The sequence below is a fragment of the Crinia signifera genome, chromosome 2 (genome assembly GCF_055691185.1).
Source record: "Crinia signifera chromosome 2, ASM5569118v1, whole genome shotgun sequence".
Classification (NCBI taxonomy): Eukaryota; Metazoa; Chordata; class Amphibia; order Anura; family Myobatrachidae; genus Crinia; species Crinia signifera.
In genome coordinates, this window is record NC_139218.1 from 314,226,328 (window position 1) to 314,246,070 (window position 19,743).

General features: G+C 41.6%; 1 protein-coding gene across 5 annotated transcripts in view; it reads left to right on the top strand.

Annotated features, from left to right (window-relative positions):
* LRCH1 (leucine rich repeats and calponin homology domain containing 1) overlaps positions 1 to 19,743 on the top strand; it is a 216,600-nt gene that overhangs the window by 138,579 nt on the left and 58,278 nt on the right. For 3 of the 5 annotated variants that reach the window (XM_083168986.1, XM_083168989.1, XM_083168992.1), the window contains exons 9-16: positions 2,423 to 2,535; positions 3,828 to 3,895; positions 7,550 to 7,636; positions 9,502 to 9,582; positions 9,669 to 9,705; positions 9,931 to 9,972; positions 11,232 to 11,301; positions 13,304 to 13,408. In XM_083168986.1, the coding sequence (XP_083025112.1) occupies positions 2,423 to 2,535; positions 3,828 to 3,895; positions 7,550 to 7,636; positions 9,502 to 9,582; positions 9,669 to 9,705; positions 9,931 to 9,972; positions 11,232 to 11,301; positions 13,304 to 13,408 (603 nt within the window). The remainder of the gene's footprint in view (positions 1 to 2,422; positions 2,536 to 3,827; positions 3,896 to 7,549; positions 7,637 to 9,501; positions 9,583 to 9,668; positions 9,706 to 9,930; positions 9,973 to 11,231; positions 11,302 to 13,303; positions 13,409 to 19,743) is intronic. The other 2 variants (XM_083168990.1, XM_083168991.1) reach the window with 1 other exon arrangement.

A 19,743-nucleotide genomic window follows, 5' to 3' on the forward strand; every position in this document is an offset into this window, starting at 1 on the left:
GGAAACGACACATCCCAGCATGCCTTGCTATAGTTTTAGCATTCCTTAAGAGCAAAACTGTGGCAAGGCATGATGGGACTTGTAGTTTCACAACAGCTGGAGTGCCATAGTTTGGACATGCCTGACCAAGGCCGAATGTTACTAGCCTCTGAGTTCAGTAGCTGTGCAGGATGCCGGCCAAACACAGATATTTGTTTAAAGGGTCAATTACCTACAAGGCAAAACCATACTTTGTAAGTGATTCCCGCATTGCCGCCGTAGATTTGGCCCCTAGCCTCAATACACCATGCTGTGTGGTATTCCTGGCAATAGTGAGCTGCTTTATGCCCGATTGCGCATCTTAGTCAAACTATGGTCCAACAAAACTATGTCACGAGATTGCTGCACGTAAGATCTGTGGGATCAGACAGCCTCCGGATCGCATATGACATATCGTATGCAAAAGACCGCATATGATATATAGGGGGGTATTCAATGTCTGTCGAGCTCCTTATTTTTGTCGAGCTTTGTTGTTTTCTCGACGAGAGGTTGGTTATTTATGAGGTCGCCTATTCATTGTCTAGTTTTCTCGACTTGTCGAGCAGAGCTCACCTGATTTGGTTTTCGGTTCGCTCGACTGTCGAGTTGAACATAACTCGACTTGTCGAGTTATTTTGGGTAAAATCTGTCGAGATAATTCCTGCAGCCTATTCAATGTCAAAGAATTCACCTGACCTCGACTGTTTGAAATCACTCTTCCCTCAAATTTAACTCGACAATTATTTCTGTCGTGACAAGGAAGTTTCTCTTGTTGCATGTTCATAAATTGTGTTAAATGTATATGCAGGATTGTACTAATGTTTGTAGTGCTTATCTTGACTTCTGTCTTTGTGATATTTTGCGAAATATTCCTCTTTTGATTAACTTTACATTTGCTGCATGTTTATATGGTATGCTTTAACTCATTATTCCATTGTCAGCATCAGTTTTCAGCTTGTATTATTACGCATTTGTTTAAATTATTCCATTTGGCATATAAGAAGTATTATCTTTTTTTCTGCTCACCTTTCATGTTCACTGTGCTGCATTTTGCCCATTGAAAGTCTTCTGTATACATGTCTATTTATGTCTACTTCTGGTTTGATCAAACACCTATGTTTAGTTTGTTTGTTGCCATTCTTTTGTTTATTTCTACAATGCAATGCATTGCAATTTACCTCAGAGGTCTCATTCCTGTACTGAGACTTCAGGGAGATACCAGCATTGTGCAGTCTGCTGATTTGGAAATGGTTTTTATAGGAGAATTTTCATTTTTAACAAGATATCTACTTTTATATAATTGACTATAAAAATGAAGCCTATCTCTGACAATTGCCACTTTCCTCTCTAGGGGAGAACTCGACTTGTCGAGCAGGGGAGAACTCGACTTGTCGAGCAGGGGAGAACTCGACTTGTCGAGCTAAATTTTCAGTTAGCAAAATGAGAAAAACAAATGCAAATGCTCGACAATTCGGACTGTTACTGGTGGGATTGAAATTACAGTTTGAATAGGCGAAAACTCGACTTGTCGAGCTAAATATTCAGGTCGAGCAAAACGAGAAAAACAAATGCTCGACAATTCGGACTGTCACTGGTGGGATTGAATACCCCCCATAGTGTGTGATCCAGCCACCGGGGGGCTCACGGCATTTCAAGGAGGATCGGCTGCAGTTTCATTCCTCTGAAAAGTTTCTGGAACATCACAGAAAAGGGAGAACAGCGCTAAGGATGTATGATACCATTTGGTATATTATAATATACACAGTGTGTTTTGGCCATTAAAAAAACAATATAACATTTAATAATAAAATACATTTTTAGTCATGCATAAACATTGCATGCATTAAATAACAGTCTAAAAATTAGTCTTTAGACTGGTTTATTAGAGGGGATTAGATTTAATAACATGTCAATTCCCCTTGTGCACTATATATGAGGGTTGAACATACCCCTTTTAAGGTTTAAGGCACAGTCACTGTATGCAGACAAATATCAAGCTGACCGACCGTACGCCGCAAGGGGCTTCAATGCGCTCACCCCCATCTGGCTCCTGGCTACCGGGATTCCAATGTTGGAGAAACAACCATCGGAATCCCGAATGTCGGTGACTTATACCATACCCTTCTAAAACACTAGTTCTATTCCTCCATGACATTACTATGCTGGACCCCCTAGTGGTTGGCAGACTGAGCCATGTGCTGCCCACCTCTGCCAGTGTCCCGGTCAAGTACCATACTGGTTCACCCTAGTTACAGCTCTTTTTTGATGATAATACCATATCATATGACGTTACCATAACATATTTCCTATGGTATAGTGGGTAACATTTTGCAGTGCTCCTGGCTTCCAGCTAAAATTGTTGCCATTATGTTTTTTTTTATTTTTTATTCCCTTTATGCTATAGTGGATTGTCATCAGGATTATGTCATGAGTGCTGTTGGCGGGTCAGAAAAATCAATGTGCCAATATAAGATGGACGCAGATGCCAACCATACTGAATTTATGAGCTACAGCCAGGTACTGTATGTTACAGTTGTGCAGTAGGAAATCTGCAGCCATGAATGAGAAACTACTGTAAGGGGATTAAGTGGTATTTCATGGGGTGTTCAATATACATTTACATGCCATTTTACCACAGATGATTTAATGTCCCCAAAATGGAGTAGAGATAATATACTGAATCGTACATACTGTACAATGCACCCTAGAGAGACTGCATGCATCTGTGTTGTAATACTCTATGGGCCAGATTCTCTAAGATTCATAAGTGATAAAATGAAGAGTGATAAGGAGCCAGCCAATCAGCTCCTACCTGCCATGTCACAGACTGTTAGAAAAATGTCAGACAGGAGCTGATTGGCTGGCTGTATATCACTCTCCATTTTATCACTTTTGAAGCTTAGAGAATCTGGCCCTATGTCTGTGTCTGATACACAAAAATGATATCAGTTCAAATCAAAATGAATTAGCACTAGTATAAATTAAATCCATAATTTTTTGTTTTAAAACATCAATCTCTCATTTCACAAATGACATTCATATAGAGTTGTGCTCAGCTTTTTTCTATGGCCATTGGCTTATGTGAAAACCTGCAGCATATTCTGTATAGTTTATGTGCTATTAATTAACTACAGCTATAATTCGTTAGTGCTCTTAAATCATTCGTGGAAACTGTAATGCTAACCGAAAAAGCACTAAACAAAAGTCGATTTTTCCATAAGAATTGATAGAAATCAAATAATTTTATTCCTAATGAACTTGAAACGGTAACAAAAGGCAGTAAAAGTGTTGTCTGACCATTGATTCTCTAAGCACATCCTCTTCCTCTCACTTCTAAAGCTGCAGGCATTCTCTCCCATTGCCCTGCAGGTCCAGCTTGAGCTTAGGATTTGTGCTTCCTTAGGCTTTCATAGCAGTTTGCCTGGGTAAGATAAATAATAATAATAATTTTGTTTATATAGCACTCTTTCTCCAATAAGACTCAAGGTGCTTAACAGATAGAATGAATGTAATAAAGTATAGGAACAATGAAGTACAGAAAAGCTTTTAATATACAGTACTTAAGGGAATTAAGAAAATGCTTGAGTAAACAGGAAAATCTTGAGTCTGTTTTTGAAGGATTCTAGAGTGGGGGAGAATCTCAAACTGTGCAGTTAAGCTGCTGAGGTTTGTGTTATGATCCGCCAATTGGGATTGCTATGGAAATGGAAATAATTATGGAAATAATGGGAATAATTATGCTAGGAGCTCATATTGTACACTAGGTGTTGCTGTACGTATTTTCTATTGTAGTCACTTTGTCATTACAGGAAAAATCAGCGGAGTTCGATGAGCCTTTGGAAATAGAAGAGGACTTGCCATGGTCTATACACAATAGGTGAGTCTATGAAGGACCAACATACCTTATTAGTCCTCAAGTGTATAAAATGGTATCAACATAGAAGTCAGAGTAAAGTTTTATATTTTCTAGCCTACCTTAAATATGCTGTATACAGTATAAAGTGTATAGTTTAGTGATTCTGTATAGAAGCGATGCTCCTAACATTATCCGCTGCTTGTGAGACCAGCAGCACAGTGTTTCAATGAGGGTATAGGAGACAGAATAGCGAATACCATTATTTGGCATTTTCTGCTATTCAGAGCATGCGAGCACACTGCAGCATGCATACAAAAGGGCTCAAACTGCAATGACATTCTAGAAAATGCGACCACAGTCTGAGTGGGAGCGGTTATGCAGCTTTGGGTGGGCGTGGTCTGGACAACGGAGGCTTGCAGAGACCATTTTCGGGGCGGTGCATGTTGGCTATGTGACGTCACACGCAGCAGTTGCAAGTGCAAAAATGGCAGCCTTACACCTGCTTTCGCAGCTAGGCTGCAATCATATGGACCCAACTGGATGACTTTGCCCTGTGAAGCACAGTTTGTGCTGGGCGGCCCCCAGCATGTTAGAGAAGGCAGTTGTAGTTTTGCGTTTTTTTTCCACAGAACGGCAACTGATATTGAATTAGGCCCAATGTGTTTTAAAGCACAAATTATAAACGTAATATATGTTCCACATGAAAACACTGGGTGTTCCCATGGTAATTCGCTCGGGACACGGGTGCCGGCTAGCTGACATCACCAGATGTCAGCTGCGTGCCCTGTTCCTCTACAAGGGCGCCACAAATCTAATTCACCAGAGAGTGACTTAGATTTGCAAACCCTTCAGAAATCATTCGATGGTCGGCGACCATCAATTGTTTTCCGACCCGCATGCAAGCTGTGAATGAATGTTTATGTGCATGTTATGTAAAATCTGTGTGCGTGCGTGTGGAGTTTGGTTGGCTCGCAAAGCTGTGAAATTCGCTGCTTCGCGAGTCAACCAGAATGACCTCCTGGGTGCGATAGATTGCACACTTGTCATACTGAGATCACCTAGAGGGAGGCAGCGGTCATACCGCAACCAACATCATAGCACAACTACTAACGTGCGGGTGGTCTGTGATGCAAATATGAAAATTATGAGCATGTGTGCTGGTTATCCTGGCTCATGCCACGACTCATACATTCGTTGTCAAGGGTTGTCTGTAAAGGTGCGTGTGTGCAGGATCACAATCCTGTGTATCCCCACAAGTTAACAAACCGCCTACAAGAGCTGGGTAGGACTGAGATGATAGCAGAGGAGTGTCTTCCCATTACAAGCGCTCGTTGCTGTCGCAGTCTGCACTGGCGGCTCTAGAGTGAGCATACACCATCCTCCCAGGAACTCCGGTCCTCTCTTTGATTAGCAGAGGGGTCCTCAAACTATTTTTCTCTGATACCGCATTAGACAATACAAATGATTTGCAGGACCCCAGTAAGATCATCACATCACGTGTGGTCAGCAGACAGCACAGGCATGGCAGCATTGTGGAGGCTGAAATAACAGACAATTCAACAGATATTTCAGACTCCTTAGATAACTGACCGGAGATTAGAAAATTCATCAGCCCAATGGTTAGCAACATGGAGCCGCGACCCCATGCTGAGAAGGTCGGGACCCACAGCTTGAGAACCGCTGTTAAGCAGAAGCAGAGATTTTCCTTGCTCTATGTTTATGTTTCGGCTGACATTCAATGTGCTACAGATGTGTCCTCATATACCTAGCGTCAATATACCATACTACACAACACCACCACCTCATTGGATTAGTTGATTTGGGCACTCTTGATACATTTTAACGCTATATGTTACCAACTGCCGTATACTATAACAATATACAGTAGTTAGGCAGTGAATGATTAGAAAAATAGGCTGATTAGGCTGCAGGGCGCCTTGCAGGTGACAGCAGATGAATAAAATTAAGGCCTAATTTATTCCATGCTTCTAAGCCACGGGTTCTCAAAGTTGGTGGTCAGGGCCCCACACAGTGCATGTTTTGCAGATCTCCTCACAGAATCAAGTGAAATCATTAGCTCCACCTGTGGATTGTTTAAAATGTGTCAGTCAGTAATGAGTGCACCTGTCGGGTGCCTGGGAAATGTGAACTGTTCTAAAGGTGCCCATACACGTACTGATTACCCGGTACTTTTTGTGCTAAAATAGCATCGTTGTGCGTGCGTTGTGCTTGCGATGCGATGCTATTTTAGCACAAAAAGTACCGGGTAATTGGTACGTGTATGGGCACCTTAAGTTATCACCTCTCCCAATGTACTGTGGGGTGGGTAAAGCCCATACAAGTTACAATTATTGTATACATTATTGTATACAATATCGCATCTCATCGAATCTCGGTTTTGCGATAAGATAAGATCTAGTACAAAAAGTATGTGCTGCACATACTTTTTGTACTAGATCTCATCTCATCTGATGTCATCGCAAAACCGATATGCAATGAGATGCGATATTGTATATAATATTGTATACAATAATTGTAACGTGTATGGGCACCTTATAGGTGACTGCCAGATTGCTGGTAGAAGAAGCTGGTACACTAGGCATGTGAAGCAGCTCTGCTATGTTTATTACACTGCATGATGTGGTGGCAGCTCTGTTGATCATATTATATACCAGTGCTATTGTCATAATTAAAGTCACTTACCAAGAGGAGGGGGGTTTCCGGGCAACCAGAAACCCCCCTGAGTTTGCCTATGCAATGTAACTTACTGATGGAACCATTACCTTATGTACATTGTGCTATAGTGCCAGCTGGTCAGCCTAAAGCTAATGTCTCCTTTACCCACTACAATCATTAGATCATACATGCCAGTTGTATAACCTTCATTACATGCCCATGGGAAGTATGAATGGCGAGACCCTGGACACTCATAAATGTGTGTTTAGCAGCATTTCAAGAGGAGCTACATGTGTATTAACCTAGGGCACCTGGAACCTTTACTGCTTGACGGGTATAATATGTTGATGTTCAGAATGTCGACGTGTACAGGAGTTTGACATGTCAAATGTCGGCATTCACATTGTTGCCATTGTCATATAAGACATCAATTGGGATGGTAGCATCTAAAGATGCATATAACGGGAGTTCCATTTATAGAGCTGTCAGACGCAAGACTGTACACCAAGGGGAAGGCCTTTTACTAGTAGTAATATAAAGTAGAAGTGTTAACTATGGCAATAGACAGTAATTGGTCACAGCAGTGTGTAACTCAGCCCCTAAGTAAGTAGATCTATTAGTATTGCTCAAATGTGCAAATCTGCACCAAACCTCCAGCAAGCAATCTGCTGTACCAAGAACAAGTTACTTATTGAGCAGAAATGCTTGATACTGTAGGCTCCTTGGGTCTGTTAATGTCAGAGTGGAAGAAGGCGGTTATTGTCAGTCCTTCAAGATAAACATTTAGATCAAACAAACCTATAAAGTGATCCTGGCAAAAGAGTCTGATACTGTACATGTTATACTTGGCAAGCCAAGAAACAGAGTTTGGGTAGTTTAAACAAAATCTTCGTTTCAAGTATTTGAAGAATTGAAGTGTGTATACATGTATAACGTGTTTAGCTTTAGGATTATTTAATTTATGTCAGATTTAATTAGAAGGGTTTTTTTGTATTGCAGAAAGAAAAATTCTGAAAATCAAGGCATTAGTGCAGGAATGATAGACCAGTTAAGAGAAGCAGTTGATATGTTACAAGATCCTACACGGTAAGAAGTAATACGCTGGAGTAATATACAGGCATAACATTACAGCATCCAAGTGTGGATGAAACCTTTAGGTGCCCACACATGGTAAAGTCCCATACTACACGCCAGTATCAACGGGGCCTCTTTTAGTGTGTATTGGGGTGCCGGCATTGGCAAGTGCTTACACAATTGCCGATGTGGAAGGGAAAAGGGAGAGAAGATCATGCTGCGGCTGCAGCATGACCGTCAATAACGAGAAGTCCCTCGTCTGAAAATGTTCAGACAAGGGTGGGGGTTATAATGACGTGCGGAAGCGCATATCGTCAATGATATGGAGTGTACACACTAGGCGATATTGTTTACAATATCACTCAGAAAGCCCTGTCTGAGCAATATTGTGAATTAGCAAGGATAAAATAAAAATATACTTCAGCATAAACCAGTGTATTATATAATAATGTTAAGTATGTTCAGTATGTTAAGGGGATTTTTCTTTCCACCCACAACTTCCTCTCATAGATTTACCAGACATATGATGATTAATACTTTCGGGATCAGAGCACAGTCTCTAATATATGTCAGTTTCCTTTGTTGGAATTCAAAGATTAAAAAGATAACCGCTAAAATATTAAAGCCAGGGGTAAAGATCAAGTCAGATTTTATTTTTATTCAAATAGCGACTACACATCTAAGGTTATTATTGTTGCGTTCTTAAGTAAAAAATAATAATAATAATAACAACAACTACGTCTTATCTTACTGTTGGTCTTCAGCTTGCCTTCCCTAACCTCATGTTACCAAATGTAATATATACCCTAATATATCAGGATCGATTTTTTTTTTTTATATGGTGAGTGACGGATACAAATGGTCTCATTTTACCACAAGGGAGAGGTTTCACTAAGACATAATACCACACACGTATTTTATAACTTGTGATAACTTGGCTACTGTTGCACTCTGTAATCTCTATTCACCAGGGACGAACTGGGGCGGCTTCACAGTCCTAGCATGTCCGTGCGCAGCGCATTCTCTACAAGGGGGGATGTACCACGAATCATCACAGCATGCCCCCATCTATCTGTGTGCCAGCAAACTATGGGCAGGGAGGGGTGGGAGAGCTGTCCTACTGCCCACCATGCTCTCTGCTATTTACTGCTATTCACATGAGGTCACCAGAGGGCTGATGCAGAGAGATGAATGTTATCATCCAATATATCGGGCTGATCCATCAGAATCGGATATAAACAGGCCAAATCAGACCTGTGCGTAAGCTCCATAAGATTTGGGCGAGGAGTGCAACATGGTTTTACCCATTTGAGTAAAGATTTAGCATTTGCGATCAACTCTGAATCAGGCCCATAATGTGTATGTTCATGTCTCTTTTTGATTTATTTATTTTATACTGTATGATTGCTTCTTTGCCTGTCCGGTACTGCAGAATTGTGGCGCCTTATAAATGATCTTTAATGATGATGTTTTCAATTGCAACACTTCGGACTGATGAGATCTAACTGAGCTGTAACAGGCTGTTGTCACCGAGTTCAGGGACAGCGGGCATGCAGAGATGGAATTTAAGTGAAAATATGCCTTTACAAGTGCATGCTTTATACCAGGGGTGTCAAACTCATTGCCCTGCCACAGATGTTATATTATGGATTTCTGAAACTGTGGCAGGGCATGCTGGGACGTGTAGTTCCACAACAGCTGGAGGGCCATGAGTTTGACACCACTGCTTTATACCAAGGAAGCCTCAGAACCTGAGTATATAAATAGGGGGCAGATGTATTGCAGGATGTACACAACTCTGCCCCTAGCCAAATATACATGGAGCACAGATGGACGAACTCTGCATTAGGTTTTAATGTGTATATTTTATCTTCCAGGCTAAGTATGGAAATTGAAGACGGCACAGAACAGTATAGTTTACAGACTACCTCTTCTGATCTGACAAAGTCTACAGTAAAGTGTGTTTATCTATCATAGTAAAATATATTTCATGCTGAAGTGAATCAGATCCCCAGTAGGGTGACTCCTTTTATTTATATTTCAGTGGACAAGTGGAGTTACAGATGTCTCCAATATTGCAGGTAGTTATTTTAAAGTTTCTATAAAATGGACATTGTATGCTTTTATGACCTAACATTAGCAGGATTGTTGTATATGTATGAGTCTATAAAATGTAAAAGCAATAAACGTTTTGCAGGCCTCAGGCCGCTAGTCTTAGGATCTGTAGCAGACAAGGGACATGTGTTCAGCTAACTCCCGCTCTTATAATAACTCACTAATACTGTGACTTTGCTTTCACTGTGCAGACGGTGACGGAGAACGAGGCATGTTACAGCTCCCAGGAAGAGGTGGGCTACACTACAATGTATTTACGTGTGTGACATTTTACGTGTGGTGATTAAAGTATAGAATTAACTTATTATTTGGTGACACCTGTAATGATGTTATACAATTAAGTTAATGTAAAAGTTATCCAGCTGTACTTAAAGTTAATGTATAAAGCTGGCAAATAGTTACCCATTTGATATATTTTACACAGACCTGTAGGTCAGAGTCTACAGATGAATAGGTGCCAGTTGTAGTCTAATTATTGGGCTAATAGTTTAAATACTTCCATCTTTTGCATGTAATATATTTTATATAACCATATCACAAAGGCAAACAAAAATATTACCCCCATTTGTTCAAAGTGCATTTATAACCCGCATATGCGGGTTATACATCAGCAAGGTGGTACCACAACACCAATACGATCTGCTGACAGCCATCAAGGCCACCATTGGCGGACATCAATGATTGATGATTGAAAATTTAGCTTGTTAAAAATCCCTGACTTGGTGATCCAAATCATTTTTGAGCCAGAATTGGCAAATAAGGGATTTAGAACACATTTCATTTCCCAGGTTCTCCGACCCCGGCAGAATGGGGAATTGGGGCAATAAATTGCAGATGTATGCTTTCCATTATTCTGTTTCTCTTGTTGGTTGATAATTCTCCCACTTACACCACCAAAAGCTAACAAATAAAATAGGTCTTCCATTGAAAATTCAATGACTCTGTTCAGAAGTGACAAGATAAAATAAGATAATGGGTTATACAATGTGACTTCTATTCTGAGCTGGTATCAGCAGTGACCCAATCTGCCTTGCATAAATCCACATAATTCTAATCAAAGTGTTACAAAAAATGGTAACGTTATTCTTAAGGTGCATACACACACGGAACAGTTTGAAGGACAATGTGGGCATTCCCGATCAATGGGTATCGTTCAGCGGCCACATCCAGCAGTATGCTTTCGCTAACGAGTTAGGAGAGTGGTGACCATGTGGAACTGACAAGAGGCACCACGGGAAGACAGATTTAAGATGGAAACAAGAAATATAAAGCAATATATTTAGTCAAACTCGCTGGTGGGCCTAACAAACCAATAAACGAATGTCATCAGAAGGTGGACAATACAATATATTATTGAGTCTGACAGTTACTGTATTTGCTATAATACTATATAAACCCTTAGCACCATGATTTTATTTGAACTTCCTGATGTGATATAGTGTAGCAATAGAATTCCACTAAAATGTTCATTTCTATTTCTGTTGACCTCTAGCCTGAAGACAGCACCCCAGCCATGTCTCCAGTACACAGCACGGGGGCCTTTGGCCTGAAACCTCGATCTGGTAGGTTTCATTAAAAGTACATGTACATATTTAAAGGAAGATATTTAGTTTCTATATGTATTCTCCTTATTATAAATAGACAACCAGAGTACTTTGTGTTGTAATAAAATGCTTTATATCAAAGTTTTCTCTAAGGTCTTGCAAAGTCAATTATCCGTGATGTTACTAACATTTGGTCCCTGATCGATGCCCCAACATTGGAGTCCCACTTCATATGTTAATTACTGTAAGAAACAAATGATAGCAGAGGCCTATAAAGTGTAAATTGCAGTGACATATATTTCTTGTTCTCTGAATATATTGATGATCCCTTTTAAGTCCCAAACAAGTTTTTTAGAATTGCAGGAACTCGGTGTGTGCCCACTTAGGACCAAATGTGTCAAGTTTCAAAAAGTGATAAAATGGAAACTGATAAACAACCAGCCAATCAGCTCCTAAATGTCATGCTATAGACTGGGTTTGAAAAGTAAGAGGTAGGAGCTGATTGGCTGGTTGTTTATCACTCTCCATTTTATCATTTTTTGAAGCTTAGTGCATCTGGCCCTTTTTCTGTTAGTCTGAGAACATCAGGAGACATAGCACTGTGAGTTGACCTTTTTTGGGTGGGAGAAAGGGGGAATCATCAAATATCAAGACACAATGGAGCCCTATACTTCTACAATTACCAAGGTGTTCTACCGAGCACATGTCCATCTCACAGTGGCATCAAAGAGGGGTTTGCATGGATGCAGAGAAGATAGGTGACTAAGGCTTCTTGAGGGTATGTATAAAGATGACTTCCTTTCTTTTGAAGGCAGACAGAGGGCATTATACCTACATTCTTTACGTCTCTGTCAGGGAGAAACGATCATCATTAATCACAAAACTAAAAGTGCAATTTTCGGGCCTCATTGAAAGGTTATGTTTTTATACCATGCCGATCACCCACTGAAGCATAATACTTTAAGATGGACACAAGCAATCCTTTACCCCTATTAGTTAGCTATAAATACGACATGGATTATTTTTTAATACATAGCAATCCCTTTACTCCATGCTAAGTGTATCATTTATTAAAATTTGAACTGGATATGAATATTTCAGGCTGGGGCCTTACATTGCTGTTCCTGCTCCCAACTCTCCATTATAATTCATCACTATATTTAAGTAGCTGAAATATGTACCATACTGGGGTGCAAACATGAAAAACCTTAACTCAATGATGATTGCACCAGAACTTTAGAGATGAGGAATGATAAGGTAGACCAATCACCTGAACAACTATTCAGTCAGATCACTAGCAGCTGATGATTTCATTGAGGTATGAAGGTATGAAGCATGAAGTGAAGTCACTTGTTCTTGATGTGAATACATTGTCATCACAAGACAGTAGGTTCATTCATCAGTGACCTGGAATACACTGTATTAGTTCTGTCTATGCTAGTCCCTGTTCTATAATGTTTCTCTTACTGCTAGTCCTGAAAGGATTCTGCAATACCTGCTGGGATGCAGAACATTCCATAGATTAGGAACTGCACGTCGTACAACTCTACATAAGTAATCTAGCGGCTTACTATGTGTTCACCTTGCATACGTGCTTAAAACTGTGTTATTTTACCTGATTTGTCAGATCAGTCCAGGCAATCAATTGGATAATTGACCCAATCATCGCCTGATATGGATGGGCAGGTTCCAATGTCTGCAGTATAATCTGGTTGTTACAATCAGATTGTAAAATGCAAACTACAATTCACATGTGCCAGCGTTTTGTTATTTTGTGTACAGCATTGTAACATTATATCAAAGGTGTGTAGCTGTTAACAGCACAGCTGCTAATTGAAAGCTAAAATTCTAATGCTTTATGTGTGTACATGCCTTCATTAATTATTTAATTCAGAAGTTTGCTTTGCAAGGTGACACTATATTTTCTTCAATGTGTTTCTAACATACAGTTGCTGTACCTGTGATTTATTCTGGTCCTCTTTTGCTTTATACGGACCTCCTCTGACACCCCCTCCTACAGACCCGTCCCTCACTCTTCCTCCTATCTCCTTCAACAAACTTACACAGGCACAAAATATGGACAGTTATAACTTGGACATGTCATCAGAAGGAGACATTGACAATGGTAGGTTGTGTATCTGTGCATTGTTACCTGGATCGTCAGCTGCATGTTCAAAGGAAGGAATGTCTCCTGAGTCACCGTGTCCATGAAACACATCCGTAGCTCTCATCTTATGGTTTTGGTCTTGTTATTCATATCACATGAAGTATATAGAATGTATATGTTGCACTGAAGTTATCATATTTACTACTACTGCAGCAGTTCTCTCCATCCATACAGCACATAGGCAGTTTCCGGTATCCAGTTATGCTGCTAGTTTTGTCATTTGTATAAGGATAACCTGAAAGGAAATAAAAGTGCGCATAGAAGCTGGTCATAGGGAAATCGGTTCTGTAGATAGTTATTCTAGAGCAGTGGTTCCCAACCCTGGTCCTCAAGTACCCCCAACAGTGCACATTTTCCAGGTCTCCACACAGAATCACAGGCATAATAAGTAGCTCCACCTGTGGATCTTTTAAAATGTGACTGAATAATGAGTGCACATGCTGGGGGACCTGGAAAACGTGCACTGTTGGGGGTACTTGAGGACCAGGGTTGGGAACCACTGCTATAGAGGTAGGTGAGTATGCTGAGTTGTATGTCTATGCAACCACTTTTCCCCTATCCAGCCTTGGTTTCATAGCATCATCATTTTTAATACACACTTCCACCAGCCCTATTTTAATGCAAGGAATATCTAAAAGCAGACCCGTGTCTGCATATACAACATTCTTCATAACCCGCAATTCCATCGACTTAAACTTACTGAACTTAGTTTGCCTCCAGCTGTGCAGAGTTTGTGTATTCTCCCCATACTTGCGTGGGTTTCCTACGGTACTCCGGTTTCGACCACAGTCCAAAAATATACTGGTAGGCTAATTGGCTCCCAACAAAATTAACCCTAGAATGTCTGTGTGTGTGTATATGTGGTAGGGAATATAGATTGTAAGCTCCGATGGGGCAGGGACTGATGTGAATGTCTTTTTGGACACACGATTGAAACTGTCCCAGTCCTATTGCGGTTGCAGTTTCTCTGTATGGGAAGTTGAGCATCTATGGACCCACCTGCGTCTGCATAGCCACACCCCCCTGCTACATCCTAGTAATGTATATGCAGGACTTAAACCTACGGCAAACTGCATGCATAGCATGTGGCTCCGAATCAGGCCCAGTATTTACAAGTATACATTTATATTCTTATGTGGGTGTCAGTTAATGACTGGAGAGGGATGACATTTTGCACAGTGCTTAGGGGAAGGTGACACATACAATAGCACACCAGAAATAGTTTGTGGTTAGTACTGAATTTAAGTTCAGAATAAAGATTAAATATGGAATATTTTAGGGTTAGTCTATCTAACTACTGTATGCTAATAAACTTTCAATACTAACTACTTAAAATACATTTTGGTGTGTTTTTGTAGATGTTTATTTCCTTTAATATTTAACCTTTTATAGGCGTTCATCTTGTGACCAATGTAATCTGAAAACCAGTTTTTCACCAGACTTGGCACTTACAAAGTGATCAGTGTCCTGAGGCGGAGTGTATGCAGAGATTCCTCTGATTTTAGACCAATCTTTTGAACCAGCTTTATTGCTAAAGGAAATGTGTACTGATAGTGATGGCTACTTTCACAGGAGAATGAATAGGGGCAATGTGGATCCATCGAGTCTGCCAACTTGGAATTCAGTTGAAGATCCTGATTAGTTTGTGAGCATACAGGGCCTTATTCTAGTTCACTCTTTCTGACGAAATCCTTCTTAGGTGGACAAACCCATGTGCACTGCAGGGGGGCAGATGTAAAATGTGCAGAGAGAATTAGATTTGGGTGAGTTATTTTGTTTCTGTGCAGGGTAAATACTGGCTGCTTTATTCTTACACTGCAATATAGATCTCACTTTGAAGTAAAACCCCACCCAAATCTAAAGGCCCCCATACATTAGTCCGACTTGTCCTAGGGACAAGTCGGACTTGATTTTCCCGGCAGCTCCCCGGGAGGCACTTGATGTGCCAAGTTATGCATATGATAAATCGCATGTGATTTATCATATGCAACTACCGGGGAGCTGCAGGGGGAGAGCGGGTGGGGGACGCTGGGGAGCTGCAGGGAAGTGCCGGGCAGGGTGAGCTGACAAATAGTCAGCAGGCGGGGGACGCCAGTGAGCCGGGCATGGGGAGAGGCTGGGAGTAGACACACAGTCAGTGGGCGGGGGGGACGCCGGTGAACCGGTGAACCGGCGAGGGGAACAGGTCACGTCCGTGCTGGGCAGGAGGACAAGGCAGGCAGCCGCAGCTTCATGGAAGAAAGCCCCAATACAAACGAATGGGCAGCCAGTGATTGGCTGAGAGCTCTCTCAGCCAATTGCTGATTGGCTGAGAGAGCTCTCAGCCAATCACTGGCTGCCCATTCGTTTTTACTGGGGGTTTTCTTCCATGAAGCTGCGGCTGCCTGCCTTGTCCTCCTGCCCAGCACGTGAGCTTTTCCCCTCGTCGGTTCACCGGCGTCCTCCCGCCCGCTGACTATATGTGTCCACTCCGAGTCCCAGCCTCTCCCCATGCCCGGCTCACTGGCGTCCCCCGCCTGCTGACTATTTGTCAACTCACCCTGCAGTTCCCTGGCGTCCCCCGCCCACTGACCCTGCCCGGACCGGACTGCACATGAGATTTAGGAAATCTTATGTGCACGGGACCGCGCATCGGGTCGGACAGGGTGTCAAAACATGCGATTTGGGACGATTTCATCCGAATCGGGTGAAATCGGGCCCAAATCGCATAATGTATGGGGGCCTTAATTCTCTCTGCACAAGTTATCTGCCCCACCTGCAGTGCACATGGTTTTGTCCATCTAAGAAGGATTTTGTCAGAAAGAGTGAACTAGAATAAGGCCCACAATGAGGCCGCATCCGAGTCTGCTTCTCTGTATCCTCACTTTGGGCGAGATGTACTAAGCCTTGAAAAGTGAGAAAATGGAGAGGGATAAACCACCAAACACTCAGCTCCTAACTGTCATTTCCAAACTCTGTCTGTAGCATGATAGTTAGAAGCTGATTGGCTGGTGTGTAGTTACATCTATCCCTGTCAGATATCCTCCTTCTTTCTCTCTTTGTGTGTCCTATGGACCGTTTTGCTTATTATTTCAGTTCTGTCCACATTTCCTGAAGACCATTGGACTTGCTTACCCAATGTCTACTTTGTTTCCATGCAATTAATTACCTGTGCATAAATTCTCTCTTCCCCAGTCAGAAATTCAGTTCTAATCTTAGCGTATTATCAGTTTCATTCTGACAATATAGACGTCTTCTACTTCCTAAATGCACAGACCTGATACAGAGCAGCAGCTTTGCACACACACACCAGTAACATATTGCTGATAGGAAGGTGACATAATATTTGCACACAGATAGCATGAGGTCATTGTATAAGTAAAGATTTTCTATGCTGACAGACGGTACATAGATATAATAACACAGCAAATCCTGCACAGGTGGAAGACTGAATACAAGAACCAGCTGGGCTAGTCTGACATTATCAGTGTAGTATATGCTGTGTTGAAAATAAATAAAAGCAATGTGCTGTGTCTGATAAATATATAGGGGTAGATGTATGAGGCAGTAATAAGGGAAGCGAGAAGTGATACAGTGCCTGGTACTTTCTCACCAGCCAATCAGCTTCTAACTGTCGCTTTTTAAACCCAGCCTGTAACTTAACAGTCAGGAGCTGATAGGTCGGTGATAAAGTACCAGCCACTGTATCACTTCTGCTCCCTTATCACTGCTTCATACATCTACCCCACTGAAAGAAACCTCTCATCGCCATAAAGTCACCAGATAATATTCTGGGAGGTACTACTTGATGATAACCCAGATTAGCACAACAGAACCAAGATAGTGAGTGGAGGTTATCATGGCAGGTAATTAATAATGGGTATGGCTCATAGGGCTGACCGTAATTAGGTGGACAGTGTCTAGGTCTACCCCAAAGGGTGTGGTATATGGTCCCGACAGTCGGGATCCCGTCAGTCATTAGCCCGGTGTCGGGATCCCGACTGGCTGGACTCAGACAGCGGGGCGAGCGCAACAAAGCCCCTTGTGGGCTCCCCGTGCTCGCCACGCTGCAGGCACGGTGGCTCGCTACGCTCGCCACCTATTCTATTCTCTCCTCTATGGGGGTCATGGATCCCCACGAGGAAGAATAGCCAGTGGCCGTCGGGACCCTGAGCGTCGAGGTTTTGACTGTCGGGATCCCGATGTCAGGGTAATGACTGTCAGGAAACTGTCCGGCACCCACCCCAAATAGTCAGCATGGGAAAAAGGTCAACACATAAAAAAAGGATCTACATGAATTTTTCAAGTTGTTATGTGTCAAGTTCATGCTTTGAGCACTTGAGCCCCCAATTAGCGTACTGCATGGCTCATGTCGATCACTGTGCTCTGGGCCAGGTACCTTGCTATGCTTGCAACACTTCCCTGTTCCCAGCTGTAGCCCACGTGGACTGTAAAGTATAAAAAATGAATAAAATTAAGAGAGAAAAAAAAATGATTGAACATTGCAGTGTCTACATTGTGCTTGTGTCAGCCTTTTGTCCATGCTGACCAATAGTGGTCGACCTACTGCCCCAAAGCGAAATAGAGTTTTTTTGGTGAGTTCAATCGCACAAGATTGTAGTGTAGAGGTATAGGGTAATATGACGTAGGCCCCCTGTAAGTGCTGATATTGTTTGGGTAACACTTAGAGGTGCAGGGGTGTGCCACCACGGACAATGTTTTAGGCAGAGTATATTGGGAGACAGGGTAGGGATTGTCAAAGGTGTGGTGCACCAAAAGAGAGAAAATAATTTTTACACTTAAAATGTACCTTTTATTGGTTTCTTTAAAACTGCGAAATATACAAACTAACATGCAACATAGAACACTGAATACAGTGATTTAAAAAACTGCACGTGCGGTATCAGCATGCAATGCCTCCTACTGTGAGGATCAATTCTCCTGATATCTTAGGTATATACTTATCCCTTGGCGTATCTGATGGCTAGATTTAGCCTTGTCACAGATAACAGCGGGTAAATGTGCTTATATTGATATATCGAATTGTCCGTATAGGTATCACTTGTGTCTCTTAATTATATATGGCAATGTCCCTGAGTCCGTGTTAGAGATATTCAGTCAGATTTAGTATCTCTGACAGAAATAAGGGGGGGGGGGAGTTTGCAATATAAACATTGGATAGATTGGGATTGGGGCAATTTCCAAATCTCCTGATGTGTATGGTGTTACCAATATGTACAATGTTAGTGCACATTCAGATTGGAAATAGCTCTTTAATTGGTTTCTCAGTGTGCACAGATTTAGTGCAAGGTTGTATATCCGATTGTATACGTTTAGCCCTTATTGGTAGTGGTATAGGCTAGAGATAAATTGCCTTTAGTAGATGTAGACAATTTGTTAGGGGGGATAATGTCCCTGTTGGGTCCCCTTCACACTTTCACCACAGGTTAATGATATTGCACTATCTCATATCATCATTGCTCATTTTATACACATTTTCACGGACAGTATTTACAGGGTATAATATCTGCTGGTGACCTGGTCTAAATAGCCTCCTAAGAGTATATATAGTCTACTGCTGCAGTGTTTTAATTATGCTCTCCACGGGGTTTGATAGCAGAAATGAGGACAGAAATATAATTTTTTAATAATGTGTAGCTGTCCTGCCGTCAATAGCCCTCGTTTAGGCAATACATATAACTCGTGCAGCAAATGGGTTGAGCAGCTATGTGGTTCAGACCAAAGGTTGACAGTTGATGTCAGTTTGTTTGTAGTACGGGAAGCACAGCCACTTAGGGATAGAGCGATCGGGTCTAACACATAAGGCTAGTTACCGGATCCTGTAACCCTCTCGGGTGCTCTACGGAGTCCCTTGAGCTGTAATGTTCACCTATACGCAGATAATACCATTGGTATAGGCTGGAAATAAATTGCCTTTCGTGGATGTGATTGGACAATTTGTTGGGGGGGATAATGTCCCTATTGGGTCCCCTTCACACCTTCACCACAGGCTAATGATTTTGTACTATCTCATATCATCATTGCTCATTATATACACATTTCGGACAATTCGATATATCAATATAAGCACATTTACCAGCTGTTATCTGTGACAAGGCTAAATCTAGCCATCAGATACGCCAAGGGATAAGTATATACCTAAGATATCAGGAGAATTGATCCTCACAGTAGGAGGCATTGCATGCTGATACCGCACGTGCAGTTTTTTTAAATCACTGTATTCACTGTTCTATGTTGCATGTTAGTTTGTATATTTCGCAGTTTTAAAGAAACCAATAAAAGGTACATTTTAA